This window comes from Acanthochromis polyacanthus, chromosome 19 (genome assembly GCF_021347895.1).
Source record: "Acanthochromis polyacanthus isolate Apoly-LR-REF ecotype Palm Island chromosome 19, KAUST_Apoly_ChrSc, whole genome shotgun sequence".
Classification (NCBI taxonomy): Eukaryota; Metazoa; Chordata; class Actinopteri; family Pomacentridae; genus Acanthochromis; species Acanthochromis polyacanthus.
Genome location: NC_067131.1, coordinates 27,486,214 through 27,506,322, shown reverse-complemented (window position 1 = coordinate 27,506,322; position 20,109 = coordinate 27,486,214). Strand labels below are relative to the sequence as shown.

General features: G+C 41.2%; 1 protein-coding gene across 3 annotated transcripts in view; it reads left to right on the top strand.

The window, feature by feature from the left end:
• Positions 1-12,993, top strand: part of jmjd1cb (jumonji domain containing 1Cb) — a 146,953-nt gene extending 133,960 nt beyond the window's left edge. For all 3 annotated transcript variants that reach the window (XM_051939792.1, XM_022200488.2, XM_051939793.1), the window contains 11 exons: positions 125-353; positions 462-682; positions 1,361-1,720; positions 2,861-3,029; positions 3,126-3,216; positions 3,372-3,502; positions 4,951-5,073; positions 5,266-5,405; positions 5,527-5,703; positions 6,524-6,655; positions 11,458-12,993. In XM_051939792.1, the coding sequence (XP_051795752.1) occupies positions 125-353; positions 462-682; positions 1,361-1,720; positions 2,861-3,029; positions 3,126-3,216; positions 3,372-3,502; positions 4,951-5,073; positions 5,266-5,405; positions 5,527-5,703; positions 6,524-6,655; positions 11,458-11,547 (1,863 nt within the window). In that variant the 3' untranslated portion in view covers positions 11,548-12,993. The remainder of the gene's footprint in view (positions 1-124; positions 354-461; positions 683-1,360; positions 1,721-2,860; positions 3,030-3,125; positions 3,217-3,371; positions 3,503-4,950; positions 5,074-5,265; positions 5,406-5,526; positions 5,704-6,523; positions 6,656-11,457) is intronic.
• Positions 12,994-20,109: the final 7,116 nt, after the last annotated feature.

Genomic DNA, 20,109 nt, shown 5'->3' with positions numbered 1-20,109 from the left:
GATTAAGCTTTTCTAATTTTAAAACATGTTTTCACCTTTGCTCTGTGACTTGGAGGTAAATTTGTGTAATAAGTTCAGCCGGTTGATATTCCTTCTCATTGTCACCTCTGTGTATTTCTGCCAGGTTCTGCAGAACGTGTTGAACCACAGTAACAAGCTGTCTCTGGTGAAAGCTGAGGCAGGCTCTCAGCAGAACTCTGACCAAGTAGGAACCAAGGCAGAAACTAACGGTGGAGGAGGAAGCAGTCCAGACAGTGATTCTGGAAGTGCTCCCGTCACCCCGCCGGAGTCCCAGTCTCCTCTACACTTCCTGGCTGACCTAGCAGAGCAGAAATCCAGAGAGGAAAAGAAAGGTGAGAGGAAAGAGGAAGGTTAGGAGTCAACATATCCAGCTCTTTGAAAGCATGCTGCTGATTATTAATCTCTATTTCTGCTCTGCCTCCTTCCTCTTTCTCCAACAGAAAACAAGGAGTCACTGCTGCTCGGTAAATCCATGAAGGAGGACAAGGAGGAGGACAGCCTTGAAGTCCTGCAGCAGTGTAAAACCACTTCACTGGTGGCAAACAGCACAGAGCAGGGCTCCACACTCAGAGATCTGCTCACTACCACAGCAGGGAAGCTGAAGCTGGGTTCTACGGACGCAGGGATCGCCTTTGCACCCGTCTACTCCACCGCTTCACAGGTACGCAACCCACATGCTTATGTTGTAGTCAGTAATGAACCTTTGTGTCGTCCTGTGGGTCAAAATTGAAACCTTTTTAAAGTTTGAAAATGTGGGGAAAAAAATACAAATTTTCACAGTGAAAATATTTTGGGATATCTTTGAATATTTTTTGATGGAAAAAAGAAATGTTAAAAATGTTTCTTTAAGAACATTCACAAAAAAATCAACCAAAATCCAGCAAAATTCGCTGGATTTTGGTTGATTTTTTTAGTGAATATTCTTAAAGAAAATATTAAGAATTTTACTGATGTATTTGTAATCACTTTAGATATTGTTAGGATTTTTTGGAAGATTTTTACTCATTTTTAAAAAATATTTACAAGAATTTTCTTGTCAAATTTGGGGGATTTTTTTTAAATAAAACTTTTTAGGGAAACATTTCAGGAATTATTGGAATTTTCTTCCTTAAGGTTTTGCAAATTTTCAGACATCTGGGGAATTTTTTTTGCTGAATTTTTAGATTTTTCTCAGACATTTTTTGGTGCCTGTAAATGAAGACAACGGGAGGATTAAACATCATTGATGTTACTTTACCACCTAGTCCTGTCCATGTTTCAGCTTTTCAAAATGGGGAAGAAGTCTGCTTTGTAATTCTATATTTTTTGACTTTGGTTTATCCCTTCCCTCCTTTTGCAGACTGGAAAGGGTGGACGCACCATGCCCAATATCCTCGATGACATCATTGCTTCGGTAGTAGAGAATAAAATACCTGCCAGCCGCCAGAACATTACCACCAAGCTGTCAATCAAGCAAGAACCTGTCACCCCAAGCATCATCAGCAACAACAGCAGCAGCAACGCCCCAGCTGTTACTGAGGCTGTCAAACCAGACAAAAAGAAGTCAGCACCTGTAACCACAGGTTTACCAGAGGATTCAACCAATCAGCATCCAGACATTCCTCACTGCTGGTTAAACAACAGACGATTACTGTGGCTCAAAGATCACCGCAACCAAAACAACTGGAAGCTGTTCAGACAGTGCTGGAAACAAGGACAGGTACCAGCCTTCACCATGATTTCTACTTCTGTTTCTAATTTACCCCACAGCTTTATGTGCACCTCCCAGAAATGTAATGACACAGTACACAACAGCTATGATTGATCCACTCGGTGTAAAGATGGTACAATGATTTGTCTAAAGATGCTGCAGCTGTGAAACAGAATATAATAGGCCTTAATTGTATCCCCTTTGCTCACAGTGCAGTTTATGAGTCAATATTCTGTCACTGTAGTCATATTGTTTTCTACCATTTGGGGTCTAGATTCGATCAACTCCACCGTCTTCCCTTTTGTTGTGTGTTGCACTAATTTTGTAGAAGCGACTGTTTTTATCCATTTATTAGTTTCATCTTCAACATGAGCTCTCAGTTTCAGTCGCATTTGTTTGAAGTGTACACCCCTTGTCAAAGGTTTTAGGACGCTTTCTCATTCAAATAAAGTAGAACCTGTCCTACAACCTTTGACAGGGGGTGTATCTACCAAATTTGGTACACATATGCAGCACATCAGGCTGAACAAAAAAGTCAGTGACAGCCACATTCCAAACCCAACAGGAAGTGAGCTATTTTGCGTTGATTGTCAGATTTTGCCCATTTTTCATTTTTTCTACAGCGAACTCCTCCTCGGGGGAAACTCCAATTCACCTCAAATTGGGCCAGTACATACAGGAGGCCTTAATGATCCAAAGTTATTAAAATCTTTTTCCAAAGTCAAAGGGCGTGTCCGTGGCGGCCTCTGGAATTTTGATCCTTCGCCATGAAATTTCAAGTGCTGTGTAAATGCCCTGAACATGCTCCAATCTGCCTGAAACTTTACATGTATGATCAGAGTCCTGCCCTGATCACATCCATATGATGAAATACACCCCCTGTCAAAAGTTGTAGGACAGGTTCTACTTTATTTGAATGAGACAGTGTCCTAAAACGTTTGACAGGGGGTGCACAAAGAAACTCGATCCAGTGGCGTAGAATAACCGCTAACTGGTGCTGTGTTGCTGCAATTGACGTTTGTGAAGGTTTTGTGTTGAGTCACCACCTCGAGGTGATAAATAAACTTTACAGTGAGTAGGAGCAGCTGTGCTAAACTGAAATATAAGTAATGTCTTGACAGATAAATGTTTGGTTTTGTGTTTTTGTAGCCTGTGTTGGTGTCAGGGATCCATAAGCGGCTGAACGCCAGTCTGTGGAAGGCTGACTCCTTCAACCAGGAGTTCGCGGATCACCAAGGAGATCTCCTCAACTGTAAAGACCAGGTGGTATCCAACTCTGGGATCAAGGAGTTCTGGGATGGATTTGAGGATATCACCAGTAAGTTCAGCTCACTGTTGCACTTTGATTGACTTTATAAATACATCGATAAAGCACCGGTGAATCAATCTAACTAAAATCATTGTGCTTGTTCAGAGCGACCCAAGTCTAAAGATGGAGAACCGATGGTCTACAGGCTGAAGGACTGGCCGTCTGGAGAGGAGTTTATGGCTCTCATGCCCTCAAGGTATACGTCCTTTGGCTCTTTTTCTCTGTGCCTCACTGCTACTGCTAAAAATGCCGGTAATAATTCTGTTTATTATGTTTTAAACAAAGGTCTAAAGATGCATAGAAACTGAAAGAATGATCGTGAGCCCATCTAAAAGAGGTGATTTGTTGCAGATATGATGACTTGATGAAGAACTTACCCCTGCCAGAGTATTCTGATCCAGAGGGGAACCTGAACCTGGCCTCCCACCTGCCGTCTTTCTTTGTCAGGCCGGATCTGGGGCCGAGACTCTGCTGTGCCTACGGTAAGAAGGAGAATTTAGCAGTCATTTAACGTTACCTGGCAATGATTGTCATTTTACTGAAGTCTTTGTAAAGCAATAGACAAGGAGATAAATAATTTAGCTTAATTCTGATCTATTAGTAGTAGGAAGTAAAAGATAATTGTTCTCCTTAAATACACTCTGGGTAGATTTACTTTTGGATATGTTTGTAGTTAGGCGTGAGTGTATAGTTCCCTAATTACCAAATGATTCCAGTTAACACCAAGTGAAGTCCCACCACTGTTGCTGCTGTATTACTGCATTATTCACACCCCTTTGATGTTTGCAGTCCATAGTTTTATCATTCCATCATCCATTTACAGTGCATTTCTGACATTTGCAAGTTTAGCAAGCATAGATATTTCATTAATAGCGATGTGAGACATCTTCAGTTTAATGTATGATAGTTTCACTTAAATAAATCAGATGCAAACATAATGAAAACAAAGTCCAGTTCCAAACATGCTGCCTTTCTGGCTCATAAGCAGCTTGTGATTCTTTGATAATGGAGCCCGCTTCGCCCTCTGTCGCTGTCCTGTGACTGCCGTACAGGTTTTCTCAGGCTGCCTGGGTGTCTCGTCACGCTCAGTAGGGACTGGCATGAGATGGGCTTTATGATATAAAAACACAAACAATCATGTGTTCCACGTCATTCCCACCTAAACAACACTCTCCTGGCAGCCTTCTCACACTTTACATTGAGATGTGCATGAAGGCCAGTGCGGGGTCTTTATTTAATATGTATGAAGGTGAAATCATTGTGTTATCCTTATTTCTTTTCATGTGCAGCTTATTAATGTTTTTTTTGTGTGTTATGTTAAATTTAAAATGGTTTCCTGGGACCTTGATAAATTGGCTTGAGTGTTTAAATTCAAAATAAGGTTGTTGAATTTCAATTAAACCTTATTTTCCTGGCTTTAAAAAAATACAAATGATTAAGAATGATCTATTATTTTGACTGTGTAATATTATGTGTAAATAAAGTATTTTATCATCTTTACAGCTATACAGGCTTTAGAGCCCATTTCAGACTTAAAATGGATTCAGTGAATTTATTGTCTCATCCGTCTTTGCACAGTAGTCCACAATGACAAAGCAAAAATGTTTGCCATACATCCATACATACATCCATACATGCATCCATCCATCCATCCATACATACATCCATACATCATCCATCCATCCATACATCCATCATCCATACATCCATCTATCCATACATACATCTATCCATCAATACACCGCTTCATCCTCTGTAGGGTCATGGGAGGCTGGATTCTATCCCAGCTGACCAACCCTAACCCTGAACAGATCATCAGTCTATCACAGGATTACACAGAGAGACATCAGACTGTGCTTGCTGTGCTTTCATGTAAAATGTTAGTCTTCCTGTCCCTGCTTCTATGCACCGGTTTTGTCTTTCTCTGTAGGTGTAGCTGCCTCTCAGGACCAGGACTTTGGGACTGCCAACCTCCATGTGGAAGTCTCAGACGTGGTCTCTGTTCTGGTCTATGTGGGAGTAGCTAAGGGCAACGGAGTCTTGTCCAAAACTGGTAAGACTTCAGAATAATGTGGAGTGACCTGAGAAAGTTATGAAAACTTAGCAAAAACTAAACATGGTTAGTCCTTAAGAGAAGGTTTGCTTTCTTATCTGTGTATCATCTCTAAATAAATGGGTTCAGGAGTTTTTCAGGATGTTTTTTTTTAAACGACTAAAAGACTAAATAGAGATTGTATGATTCTAGGCGTGTTGAAGCGTCTGGAGGAGGAAGATCTGGATGAGGGGGTTCGAAGGAGGCTGAAGGACTCCAGTGAAACACCGGGGGCACTGTGGCACATCTACCTCAACAGGGACATGGACAAGCTCCGAGAGTTCCTGCACAAGGTCAGCACTCCTTCACAGACACTGAATTACTGCAACCGCCTCAAAGGACAGCCGTGACTTTCAGTGCAATGTGTAGTTCTACCTCACAAACCCTTTTTCTCCTCTTCACCAACCACTGCAGCTGTGCAAGGAGCAGGGATTGGACGTGACACTTGACCAGGACCCAATCAGAGAGCAGGGCTGGTACCTGAGCAGGAAGCAGCGTCAGCGGCTGTTGGATGAGTACGGAGTTCAGGGCTGGACCGTGGTTCAGTTCCTGGGAGACTCTGTCCTCATACCAGCAGGAGCCATGCACCAGGTAAGATGTGAACACAGACCACCTCAATGGACAGAAGATGAAAATGTTTCTGTGACGTACACTGGTTGTCTATATTTTTAGTTTTACATTAACATGAAACACAAAGAGAGCTCTCCTTGTGAGACCCTGACGGAGCTGTATGTTCATGTCAAATTTAGTATTTCTCTTAATTTTCTGAGTCCCAATAGGAAAGGCAAACCAGCAGTGAACGTATCTTGCTGACAAATCCAGTGTATAACTCAAAGCCTGATGTATGCGGTCAATTTATGGTCCGTGTTTGATCCACAGTGTGGCACAGTGTCTATTCATTGCTTCTGCCTCGTTCCTACATACACCGTCCTGCTGCCAGAAAACTGCAAAACATTATTCTGCTGTTGAAATAGTTCAGTTTCCTTCAGTTTGTTAAAAACTACAGTTTATCGAAAAATCTTTGGAGAATGTTCCTTTAGAAAAATGTAACAATGTAGTGTTCCACTCTTTGAAAGATTTCTGTGTTGAGTAGGGTCTAGTGAGCTTGGAGGTAACGGCCACAGACTTTGCGTTGCATCATAAAATACTGTAGTCTTCCATATTTCCCATCCTCACATCCACAAATCACACACATTTGTATTCAGAGTTCAACCTTCATATATTTAAAATGTCTCATGCTTTATGAACAATTGAAGTTTTGCACAATGATGCTTTTCTTTATCTCTAGATACTACAAGATGCAAATTCCATGTTGTTTTCCTTCCAGTTGTGTTAATTATCATTCATTTTTGGCTGTTTGCCATGCGACACTCTGCTGCTATAAACGCTCTCTCTCCTTTCTGTGTGCTAGGTCCAGAACCTCCACAGCTGTGTTCAGGTCATCAATGATTTTGTGTCTCCTGAGCACGTGGCCAGCTCCTTCCACCTGACCCAGGAGCTGCGACCCAACAAAGAGGAAGTCAACTATGAGGATAAACTACAGGTACATTCAGTAGTGCATTGTACAAGCGTTTCCATTTTTATTTGTCTGAAAGCCCAGAGCTGCCATACTTGAGGGTTCTTACAGGTTTGTGAGCACCAAAATGCTGGACTGCACAAGTTTAAATTACTTTTTAGTTTTAGGGTTAGGAGTTCGGTAGTCTGACTCACTACCTGTATCCTGTGGTTATAAATCCGATATTGGCCACTCATTTCAGGTAGCATTGTCTTCTCCTTCTGCTATTGGTGTGTTAGTGCTTTCAAAATGCATTTGGAGACATGTAGAGGATTTGGTTTGTGTATAAAATGCAGTCCTGTTCTTTGTTTTTTAATTTTTTGCTGAATTACTCATTATTGAGGGCTGCACAGTGCCTTGGTGGTTAGCACTTTTGCCTTGTAGCTAGAAGATCCCTGGTTCATGTCCCCGCCTCTGGGATCTTTCTGCATGGAGTTTGCATGTTCTCCCTGTGCATGCTTGATTTTTTTTCCAGGTTCTCCAGCTTCCTCCCACAGTCCAAAACATGCTGAGGTTAACTGGTGATTCTAAACTGTCTGTAGGTGTGAATGTGAGTGTGATTGTTTGTCTGTATGTGTAGCTCTGTGATAGACTGGTGATCTGTCCAGAGTGTCCCCTGCCTTCACTCTAAGTCAGCTGGGATAGACTCCACCCCCCCACCCCCCCCCCCCCCCCACCCCCCACAACTAATGAGGATTAAGCGGTGTACAGATGATTGGATGGACCCATTGTTGACCACAGTGCCCCCTTGAGTGCAAACGTTCTGCTGAAACCGTTCGTCACCATTTTTATGGAACACTGAAGCAGCATGATTCACTTTGCTCCGCCCAAGATGCATGTGACTTTTTTTTAACCTACAGTCCACTGATAGACTGTTATGAGATTAGGCTGGACCACAGGAAACTAGACATAATGTAAGAGTTAGGGTCAGGCATTTGCTTCTGATGGGTAAGTTCAGGCAAAGCTGTTGGGAAATGCATGTCTTTCATTGGCTGCCACAGAGATAGGAGTACAAGGGTGTGTGTGTGTGTGTGTGTGTGTGTGTGTGTGTGTGTGTGTGTGTGTGTGTGTGTGTGTGTGTGTGTGTGTGTGTGTGTGTGTGTGTGTGTGTGTGTGTGTGTGTGTGTGTGTGTGTGTGTGTGTGTGTGTAGGACAGGCAGAGTGAGTCATCATCAGTGATGTTCTGAGGACATCGAGTCCCTCTGCTCTGAATAGACTCAACACACACATCCACCCATTTAGACAGGGTTGTAAATGAGGTGTGAGTCATCCTCCATCTCCTGTCAGTTTGTGCTCTGCAGAAATAAAACAGGGAACATCTCTTTTTGCTTCTGCTGCTGGAAACAAGATGACTCCAGAGTGTAATCATCGTACAAACAGAATCCTGCTGATTTTAAGCAGTCGTAGACAAATGTTTACTCCCACTTGTGAAGACCATGTAGATCATGGCAGTCTGGAGACTCCAGTGACTCCTAAAATTGGTATTTTTCTGATGAAGTGATTGAAAATCATTTTGGTTCTTTCATAGATTTATTTCAGGTCCTCTGGAAATATGACAGGAGGTGCTTTGCCAAAATACACAAACAGCAACTTGAGTTATCAGATTCTGGTGATTTTCTTAGTGCCATGACCTCTTGCCTTCTTGTGAGTGACTTCAGTTGACCACAGCTGCCGACTTCTCTGAGCCAGTTTGTGTGGGGCCATTTGGTGTCCTCTTCAGACTCAGCAAGGAGCTGAATATAGGACTGAAGAAGCAAGCCACTGACTTGAACTCATCTGAAAATTTACTTGTAGACGTTTCAAAGAATCAACTGTGCAGATCATTGTTTCTGCACATAAAATGCATGACAGGAAGAAAATACAGGTTATCACCTGCTGCTGAGAAGCGATTGGTCAGGATGGTCAGTAGTCAACAAAGAATCACCAAAAAGCAGCTCTGCAATGAACTAGAACACAGATGTCGGAGTTCATAGTCCGTGTTTTATATCGTCATTGGCTGAGAGGCTTTCATGCAAGAAGAAGTTTAAGGCTCCACTGAAGTTTGCTGCTCATCACATGGACAAAAAAAATTACTTTCTGGAAAAAGTGCTGCGTTCATATGAAACAAAATTGATCAATTTGACCAGAATGATCAGAAACATTATTGGAGGAGAGAAGCCGAGGCTTTTAACCCTGAGAACACCAAACCTACCGCCGGCATGCTGGTGTTTATATTATGCTCTGGGGCTGTTTTGGTGCTTTACATAAAGCAAATAGAATAATAAAGGAGGATTAACTCCATATTCTTCAGGAATCCTGAAAGTCATTACCCAGAAGGTTAGATCAGACATTGATCCCAAACACACATCAGAAGGGGTGAAGAAATGGCGACACCAGAATAGAATTAAAGCTTTAGTTCTGACTAAAGGACCTGTGGACTGTGATGGAAAAACAAGTCTGTGTCAGAAAGCAAACACGTTTAGATGAACTGCACCAATTCTGTTGAGAGCACTGATCAAAGATGAGCCAGAAGCTTGTGGACGGCTACCAAAAGAACGTAGTTAATGTAAAAATGTCCGTCCATTATCTGTACACAGCTAAATGCTCGTTATGGTTGTGAGGAGGCTGACTGAGGGTGAAGGCAGTGGACACCCTGGACAGGTCACCAGTCTGTCACAGAGCTCCATATAGAGACAATCACACCTACAGACAATTTAGAATCACCAATGAACCTCAGCATGATTTGGATTGTGGGAGGAAGTCAGAGAACCTGGAGAAAGCTCATGTATGCACAGAGAGAACATGCAAACATGCAGAAAGATCCCAGGATGTGAAGCGGGGATCTTCTGGGTGTGAGGTGCTAACCGCTGAGCCACTGTGAAGCCTGTAACAATGGCTAAAGGATGTCTAACCAAATACTATCATTGCTGTATTTACATGTTTAACCAGGCAGATTTAGTCATATTTCTGGAACATCTATAACTCTATAAAAGAGCCCAAATGCAGGATTGTTTTTTTGTGATGGCTTTCAGTGATTAGAATAATTTCATTCATTCAGAATTAGAGAAGCATTGGAACTTGAAGACTGCATTGATGTACACACGTGGACAAAATTGTTGGTACCCCTCAGTTAAAGAAGGAAAAACCCACAATTCTCACTGAAATCACTTGAAACTCACAAAAGTAACAATAAATAAAAATTTATTGAAAATTAAATAATCAAAATCAGCCATCACTTTTGAATTGTTGATTAACATAATTATTTAAAAAAACAAACTAATGAAATAGGGCTGGACAAAAATGATGGTACCCATAACTTAATATTTTGTTGCACAACCTTTTGAGGCAATCACTGCAATTAAACGATTTCTGTATTTGTCAATGAGCGTTCTGCAGCTGTCAACAGGTATTTTGGCCCACTCCTCATGAGCAAACAGCTCCAGTTGTCTCAGGTTTGATGGGTGTCTTCTCCAAATGGCATGTTTCAGCTCCTTCCACATATGTTCAATGGGATTCAGATCTGGGCTCATAGAAGGCCACTTTAGAATAGTCCAACGCTTTTCTCTCAGCCATTCTTGGGTGTTTTTGGCTGTGTGTTTTGGATCGTTGTCCTGTTGGAAGACCCATGACCTGCGAGTGAGACCAAGCTTTCTGACACGAGGCAGCACATTTCTCTCCAGAATGCCTTGATAGTCTTCAGATTTCATCGTACCTTGCACACTTTCAAGACACCCTGTGCCAGATGCAGCAAAGCAGCCCCAAAACATTACTGAGCCTCCTCCATGTTTCACCGTAGGGACAGTGTTCTTTTCTTCGTATGCTTGCTTTTTGAGTCTATGAACATAGAGTTGATGTGCCTTACCAAAAAGCTCCAGTTTGGTCTCATCTGTCCAAAGGACATTCTCCCAGAAGCTTTGTGGCTTGTCAACATGCATTTTTGCAAATTCCACTCTCGCTTTTTTATGAGTTTTTTTCAGCAGTGGTGTCCTCCTTGGTCGTCTCCCATGAAGTCCACTTTGGCTCAAACAACGACGAATGGTGCGATCTGACACTGATGTACCTTGGCCTTGGAGTTCACCTTTAATTTCTTTGGAGGTTGCTCTGGGCTCTTTGGATACAATTCCAACGATCCGTCTCTTCAATTTGTCATCAATTTTCCTCTTGCGGCCACGTCCACGGAGGTTGGCTACTGTCCCGTGGGTCTTGAACTTCTGAATAATATGAGCCACTGTTGTCACAGGAACTTCAAGCTGTTTAGAGATGGTCTTATAGCCTTTACCTTTAAGATGTTTGGCTATAATTTTTTTTCCGGATGTCCTGGGACAATTCTCTCCTTCGCTTTCTGTTGTCCATGTTCAGTGTGGTACACACCTTTTCACCAAACAGCAGGGTGACTACTTGTCTCCCTTTAAATAGGCAGACTGACTGATTATGAGTTTGGAAACACCTGTGTTGTCAATTAAATGACACACCTGAGTTAATCATGTCACTCTGGTCAAATAGTTTTCAATCTTTTATAGAGGTACCATCATTTTTGTCCAGGCCTGTTTCATTAGTTTGTTTTTTTAAATAATTATGTTAATCAACAATTCAAAAGTAATGGCTGTTTTTGATTATTTAATTTTCAATAAATTTTTATTTATTGTTACTTTTGTGAGTTTCAAGTGATTTCAGTGAGAATTGTGGGTTTTTCCTTCTTTAACTGAGGGGTACCAACAATTTTGTCCACGTGTGTACATGGTCTTTACATAGTGAGATGAAAAGATGATGTAGAAGCAGTGAAGTTGTTGAACCTCTGTCCTCCTCCTCAGGTGAAGAACATTCTGTACCACTGTGTGAAGGAGGCAGTGAGCTCCTTGAAGAGAAGCAGCTCTGAGATGGACGAGGAGGAGAATTTATGACACCGCCTCCTCCTCCTCCACACCTTCCAGAGAGGGCCGTGATTCCCTTCAGCATTTCACCACACCCTCCTCACGGGGAGGTCACATGACCGCTGACATTTGCCGTGTCAGAGCTCGTCACGTGACCCAGGGGAGCTCACAGCGCGAACCGCTCCGGCGTCGCACATCCAGGTGGCCAGTAAGAGGCACGACCACCTCCATCATCACCCCAAACCTTCAGTGCCAAGAGGAGACGACCACGAGACCAGAGAGCCGCTGGACTGACGGGGACTGGAGCTCTGTGGGCAGCAGCATGTTGGCCGGGACACCTGGTAAAGCCACAGACCGGAGTGAGAGAGACTACAAACCTCTGCTGGAAACAACTGACCTCATTAGTGTGACTTGTAGTGCATTCTGCAGAGCGCCCCCTGCTGCTCACTGACTGTAATCTGAAGGCTCGGAGCTTTAGTCCCTGTTTGTAGCAGTCGCCCAAACTAACGTCTTGGACAGAAGAAACTATTGCTGATCACAACAGCATCACCAGCAGCATCAGGATCAAAACTTACGTCTCTGATGTTTTTGAAATTTGAAAAAAAAAAAGATTTGAGGGAAGAAAAAAAATGCAAACCAGAAATCTCAGATGTTTCAGTCGGCAGTCTTATCTGCTTCCTCGTTTGTTATTCCCTCTGTGATCTGTCTGTTCTCGTCCTTCTTTTCTAGTTCTTTCTGTATGTTGCAGTTTTGTTCTTGGCTTTCTTTTTCATACGACATGGTTTTGTTTCCTCTGTGAAGATGTATTTATTTTATAGTTCTATGATGATGCAATGCTAATGAGACAAAAAAGCATTAATGTAAATGTGAGTTGTACAGTTTTTTTTTCTTTTGCTATGTGGTTTTCAATTGTAATACGGCTCTACTGTGATGGAGGACACACAACGCGTGCACGCACACACACACATGTACACACATACGCACACACCACACACACACACACACACACACACACACACACACCAGCTAATGCCTGCAACTTTGGGAAATGTTGATGCTCTACAGTCCTCATGCCATAAATACATTTTCTGAAAATGAACTGCCAAACTATTGTAAAGACTGTGTAAAATTGTATTATGTAAAGGAAAAACTAAATGGCTTATACACTTCAGCATTTTATTAAAGAAAGTATTCGCTGTACAATTGAGACATTTACAAAAAAGATGTAATTTATTTAAGAAAAGAATTGATTGTCTTGTTTTTGTTAAGATTTACTATGGTGAACTTTTGAAGTTAAAAGACAAAATAATAAAAAACTATAATATGTAAATATATACATATATATACATTCACTGAGGTATTTTTTTAAAAAACATGGCTTGCTTCAATTTCAAATTTTAAAGTGCAAGTGTTACATGCTTTGTACATTGAAGTTCAAAAGGGTTTTACATTTTCCATTAAAATGGATTTATTAAACATCTGCTTTTGTGGGTTTGATTCCTGATGACAGTTCAGACATATCAAATGAATGACTCTTACTTAACCCTCGTGTCATCCTGCGGGTCAAAATTGACCCGATTTAAAGTCTGAAAATGTGTGTGGGGGGGGATTTTTTTATTTTCAACATTTTCAGGAAGTTTTGGAATAATTTTTGGTGGAAAAAGTTAATGTTTCTTTAAGAACATTCACATTGAATGTTCTTAAAGTAGAAGTTGTACTGATATATTTGTAATCACTTTAGATATTTTTAGTTTAGTTTTGAGTTTTACTCCTTTTTTGAAAATATTTGCAAGAATTTTCTTGCCAAAGGGGAGTTTTTTGTCTTTTTTTAATAAAACTTTTAAGGCAAACTTTTAAGGAATTATTGGAATTTTCTTCCTGAAGGTTTTGCAAATTTTCAGAAATTTGGGGGATTTTTTTTTTTTTGCTGAATTTTGGGGGGTTTAAGGAAACAATATTTTTGGTTCCCGAAATGAAGACAACAGGAGGGTTAACACTGACATTACTTTACAAATTCTTTGCAAGTCAACTTTAACATTTTTCTTACCCAGGGCCGTCTCAGACAGAACAGAGAACAGACTTTATTATATAATAAATTCTTAACACAAACTGATGAATAACACACACACACACACACACACACACACACACACACACACACACACACACACACACACACACACACACACACACACTCGCTCAGTGACGGCAAAGTCTGGAGTACATCCCGCCATCATCTGATCGGCTACACAAGAGCTGATAATGTGACGGCCGTGCACGGTTTTATGTTTGGGTGTATTTCTGATTCCATGTCACTGAGCTGCTGGAGACTGAGTGGACGGTTCTGGAGGACGTTCTGACCTGAGACACAGCAGCCTGGAGGCGGTTGAGCAGGTTGTCCACTAATCTCAAAGTTGGTGGTTCGGTCTGCCTCTACATGTATGGAAAAGTGTCCACAGGCAAGACGCTGAGCCTATAATAGTTATGGAAAAAATGATTAGACCACCCTTGTTTTCTCCTAACTAGTAAGTTGGCTGGAGTGAACGTCAACTGAAAACCGGATTCATCCCTGAAGAGAACCTTAGAACAATCATCAACAGTCCAATCCTTGTGATCGCAGAGTAACCGGGCTTTCCTCTGCTTTTAGTGGTACCAGGCATTAAAATGAACAAGAAACTGAACCTGGTTAAATACGCAAAAAAGGAAGAATTAGTATCTGAGCAAGTAGCTCAGGGTATAAGAAGAGAGATAACCAAGTGGAAGGTAGCAGGTTCAAGACCCACCACTGGCATTTTTCTTTCTTTGTCGTTCTCTAAGTTTTTCAAAAAATTTAAGAAGGGTCTGGTCTTGAACCAGCAACCTGCAGCTCCATAGGCAAACCCTTAACTCACTGAGCTACAGATCAGATTTAAAAAATATATAAATTTCGTCGTCCCTTTGTCATTGTAGTTTCCAAGTGACCACATGGGTTGAGCCAAGGTGGACTCTGGGCGGAGAGTAGGAGACGAGGGGGATGGCGGCCTCCCCCTCCTACCCCCCCACCTCCCCCCACTGCCCCCCCTCTACGCCCCCACCGCCCACCAAACCTTCCCCCGCCTGACGAGTTTTTCGAAAATCCGAGTCTCGACAGGTTTTCCTGCGTTTGTGCAGTTTCCACCAGGTCAGAGGCAGAACAAGTTGTCATGAAGAGGTGATGAAGTCGGCAAGGATGGAGTCACTTTTTACAGTGACTCGAAGAAAGACGACAAGAAGAGCAGGTCTTTAACCAGGATCCCTAAAATCCATGGAGTTGCTCCAGAGAAATGAAGGGAGGTCAAGTTTTATCAACCTCCATCCAGATGTTCAACTTGATATCTTTACTTTGAGATTTTTAGACCCACAAACCTTTAGTATCACACTTTATTATCATTTATTAGGACTTTAATGGAATCCACCAGCAGATTTAGTTTTTGTTGACAAACTTTATTCTTGTCATTGTGGGACTGCAGGATTTAATGACAGAGCTACACATCTGAACTCAGTCTCATTAAAACAGACTCTAATTCAGTGTCATCCATCCATATTAAAGTGCAGTTACCCAAAATGTTTGTTGCATGAACTCCAACTAAACCTGTCCAGGTAGAAGGCCACTTTGACAAACAGGAAGGGGAAGATTCCAAACAGATTTGTGGAAGGGGGAACCGGACTGTACTAAGTGTGCTTGAGTATAGAGGGGTGTTTTGTGGGTTTTTAAGGCTGATAATGATTATTAGTGAGACATTTGGAGGAGATATTCATGTGCAGTAAATGAAAGTATTTAAAATTTTGGAGTAAAACGTAGAACACAAACTCTAACAGAAAACTTTGTTAATACGTTTTTGTTTTGTTCACAGATGTTAAGTTAAAGGAGTTTCATTCGTGACGTAAAACCAATCAAATCACTCCAGAAGACAGAGCAACCACAGCTAGATAAAGGTTCAGAGCCAAAGTAGCACCATTTTAAATGTATTTATTACCGTAAATCAGTAAAAACTAAAATACTGATAATCAGTAAATCAGTCAGCCCTTAATTGCTGCAATTCTACAATGTATGTCTCTTTCCTTTGACTTGTTATTTGTACAATATACTGTACAATGTATATGATGCCGTTTTTTTCATACCAAATGCTAACTATGATGTTTTCTCAGAGACATACTATGCTACTCTGTTTGTTCTGGCTCTGGGCCGCTGCACTCCTATTCTGTTGTTTTCTGGATTGTACTCAGCTGCATGTCTTCGTCCACTCAGCCTCCGTTGACTCGTCCCACCTGCCGTCTCTGGAGCTAAAACTGGATTGGATCAGACCAAAGTACAGTCCAATCATGATGCCAGCTGCCTCTCAAAAGGCTCCTTCATCTGGCAGCACTTCTGAGGGAAGATGAGCTTCAGCAGAACTTTGGAGATCTGTTCCAGTGGTTGGTGATGTGTGGGGAGATAGAGAGGGACCTTTGAATTGTTCAGAAAGGAAAACAGGGAACCCATTGGTAGTTTTAGTTTAGGGTGCTACTGCGGTGTGTTTTTAGTCTTAAGAGGTGAACAGGAGGAGGTTTTTTTTCGTATTGATAATCTTTTACTTTGTTCCTGGTTGGAATGCCCATCAGTGTCAACATGAAGTTCGCTTTTAGTTCTGTTTCTTTATTTTTATTTTACTAACACCCATTTGCTTTTAACCGCCTCACATGTTGTGCTGTTTTAAACTTACTCTTTCAAATAAATACTCATCTACTCCTCTGGAAACCAGCATTTGGACTGTTTTTGTGTTGCTACTGACCTACTTCAGACAGACGGGATAGAACAACGTTTTGTGGACTAAAGGCCAAACTATGACGTTGTTGTCATATTTTGGACGACACGCTAAACTATGATGTCTTTTACACATTTTGGACGACATATTAAGTTCTGACGTCTTTGTGATATTTTGGACAACATACTAAATTCTGACGTTTTTGTCACATTGTCGATGACATACTAAACTATGACGTTTTTGTGATATTTTGGACAACACACTAAACTATGATGTTTTTGTTACATTTTGGACGACATAGTAAACTATGACGTTTTGCGATATTTTGGACGACATACTAAACTATGACGTATTTGTGATATTTTGGTCAACATACTAAACTATGACATGTTTTACACATTTTGGACGACATACTATGACGTTTTTGTCACATTTTGGACGACATACCAAACTATGATGTTTTTGTTGCCTTTTGGATGACATACTAAATTCTAAAGTTTTTGTCACATTTTGAATGACACACTAAACGATGACGTTTTTGTCACACTTTGGACGACATTCTAAACTATGATGTTTTAGTGATATTTTGGACCACATACTAAACTATGACATTTTTACACATTTTGGACGACATACTAAATTTTTGTGACATTGTGGTCGACATACTATAACGTTTCTGTGATAATTTGGACAACATACTAAACTATGGCCTTTTTGTCACATTTTGGACCACATACTAAACTATGACGTTTTTGTGATATTTTGGATGACATAAGTAAATTCTGACATTTTTGTCACATTTTGGATGACATACAAAACTATCACGTTTTTAGGATGACATGGTACACTGTGACGTGTTCAGAGCGACATGCTAAACTATGACGTTTTTTAGATGACATGCTACACTATCATGTTTTTTGGACAACATACTAAACTATGACGTTTGTTGGACCACAGGCTAAACGATGACTATTTCTGGACGACATGCTATACTATGATTTTTTTTGTACGAAAGGCTATACTCTATTTTTTGGGCAACATTCTGTACTATGATGATTTTTGGATGAAATGCTATACTATGACGTGTTTAGAGCGACATGCTATACTGTGACGTATTCTGGACGACATGCTATACTATGACGTTTTTTTGAACGACTTGCTATACTCTGACGTTTTTAGGACAACACGGTACAATATCACGTGTTCAGAGCGGCATGCTCTACTATGACGTTTTTAGGACGACACGGTACACTATGACGTGTTCAGAGCGGCATGCTAAACTATGACGTTTTCTGGACGACATGGTACACTATGACGTGTTCAGAGCGACATGCTAAACTATGACGTTTTCTGGACGACATGGTACACTATGACGTTTTCAGAGCGACATGCTAAACTATGACGTTTTTAGGACGACACGGTACGCTATGACGTGTTCAGAGCGACATGCTAAACTATGACGTTTTTAGGACGACACGGTACACTATGACGTGTTCAGAGCGACATGCTAAACTATGACGTTTTTAGGACGACACGGTACACTATGACGTGTTCAGAGCGACATGCTAAACTATGACGTTTTTAGGACGACACGGTACACTATGACGTGTTCAGAGCGACATGCTAAACTATGACGTTTTCTGGACGACACGGTACACTATGACGTGTTCAGAGCGATATGCTATATGATGACGTTTTTTGGACAACATGCTATAGTAGGACTTTTTTTGGACCAAAGGCTATGCATTTTTTGAGCAACATGCTATAATCTGACAATATTTGGACGACATGCTATACTATGACCTTTTTTTGGACAACATTGGTAAATGGTCTGTATTTATATAGCGCAAGGTACTCAAAGCGCTTTACATGATACGTCACATTCACCTTTTCACACACTGATGGCAAAAGCTGCCATGCAAGGCGCTAACCACGACCCACCAGGAGCAATAAGGGGAACGTGAACTCGACGGGCCGAGGATCGAATCGGCAACCCTCCGGTTGCAAGACGGCCACTCTACTCACTGATCCATAAATGAAAAAAATGATATGTAGAAACAAGTCTAAAAGAAATGAGCAATAAATAAATAAAACAAAAAACTATTATACATATATAGAAACCCAAATGTAGACAAAAATATGCTAAAAAAAAAAATGTATAGCGATAATAAAAAAAATAAGACTGACGTTTTATTTTTGCAACAGTGGGTTTTCCAGGGTTAAAATGCCCCAATAAGAGTCTGATGGTCTTTGTTTTTATGACTTTGAAATTGAACATATTAAGGGCACTGATAATAATAAAGCAGACATCCTGTCAAACTCGCCATCAGCCCAGTGTGGATGTGAAGATTTTGGTACCCTACTTGATTTACACTTTTCATGTTATTATTATAAGTAGCATTACTCATTGAATACTCCTTGCTTTCTTCACCCGAGTTGTAATCACAGCTTTGGTTATGACAATTAAATGAATACATTGTCTTTAATTTAGCTTTATTGTTGCATTATTGTATCAAAAACAGTGTCCAATAAATATATTTTCTGTTGCTGGACACATGATCAGCTTTTATTTTGTTAAAAACACAGAGAAGGCTGCAGTGTAGCTCTCTGCATGCTGAGCACTGAGTGTTCTTCACCACATGGTGGCGCTGTTACACCACGGTAGCTGTGTTCACTGTGAACATGTCACCCCTGACATTGTTCAACTTTGAAGTGAAAACAGTAAATCCCTGCAGTAAACACACCTTCAAAATGAGCTTTTCTTCAACGTGTAGATAGATTTTAGGAATCTTCAAAAACCTGAAAACTCTGAAATCAGACATGAAGTCTTCAGATCTGATACACACATATGCAGAAATATTATATTTTTTTTGTTTTATTTTTAGTTGCTTTATTCGAGGGGTGGAAGAAAGGGAAGGACAGGGGGATAGAAGGAATAAAAGATGGAAGGAAAGGGAAGATCTAGAGAGGATGAGGTTGACAGAGGTTGAAGAGGTGAGGAGGAAGGAGGCAGAAGGGGTGAGAAGATGGAGGAAGGGGGAGGCTACTCCACCTTCCTGTCACCCTTGAACCACCTCCAGAAGCTTTTTTTTCTTTTTCTTGGCATTCTTCTTCTGCTCCTGTTGTTTGTCTCTCTGCTCGATCACCTCTTAAGTTGATTTTTTGTTGGTCTTTCTACCTTTCGTCCTCCAAAAAAACTTAAAGAGAGTCTTTTTGTTTTTCTTTTGGATCCAAAGGTCCTGCAGTTCCTGATTGTTTTGTTCCAGTTGTCTGATTCTTTCCTGCAGGTCATCTGTCTCTTTTTGTCTTCTGAGCAGTTCCTGATTTTCTTTCTTTCTTTCTCTCCTGAGCTGCTCTAAACTTTCATGCTCAGACTTCCAGATCTGTTCTTTCTCCTTCATCTCATTGCAGGCTTCCTGCAGCTTCTGTTCAGTTTTAAAGAGCTCAGTCTTCCAGGTCTGTTCTTTCTCCATCTCATTGTGGGCTTCCTGCAGCTGCTCCTCAGCTTTGACGAGACCCGCTGAGAGGCTGTCATTGATGTCAGGAATTCGATGGAGTTCCTGGTCTCTGATGGTGATCTGCTCTTCCACAAACTCAACTCATTTCACCATCTCTTGATTGCAGCGAGATTCTTGGGAAAGCAGATCCTTGATCGTCTTGTCATAGTGCTCTTCAAGCTGGGCCTTCTCTCTCTGGACTGTTTTAATGTCTTCACTCAGTTCCCTACAGGCCCGCCTGAGGGAGTTGTTGCTGCGCTCAATCAGCCCGATCGTCTCCTCCAGTTCTTTAGTCTTTTCTGCCACTGCTTGTTTGTCTTTCTGCAGTTTGT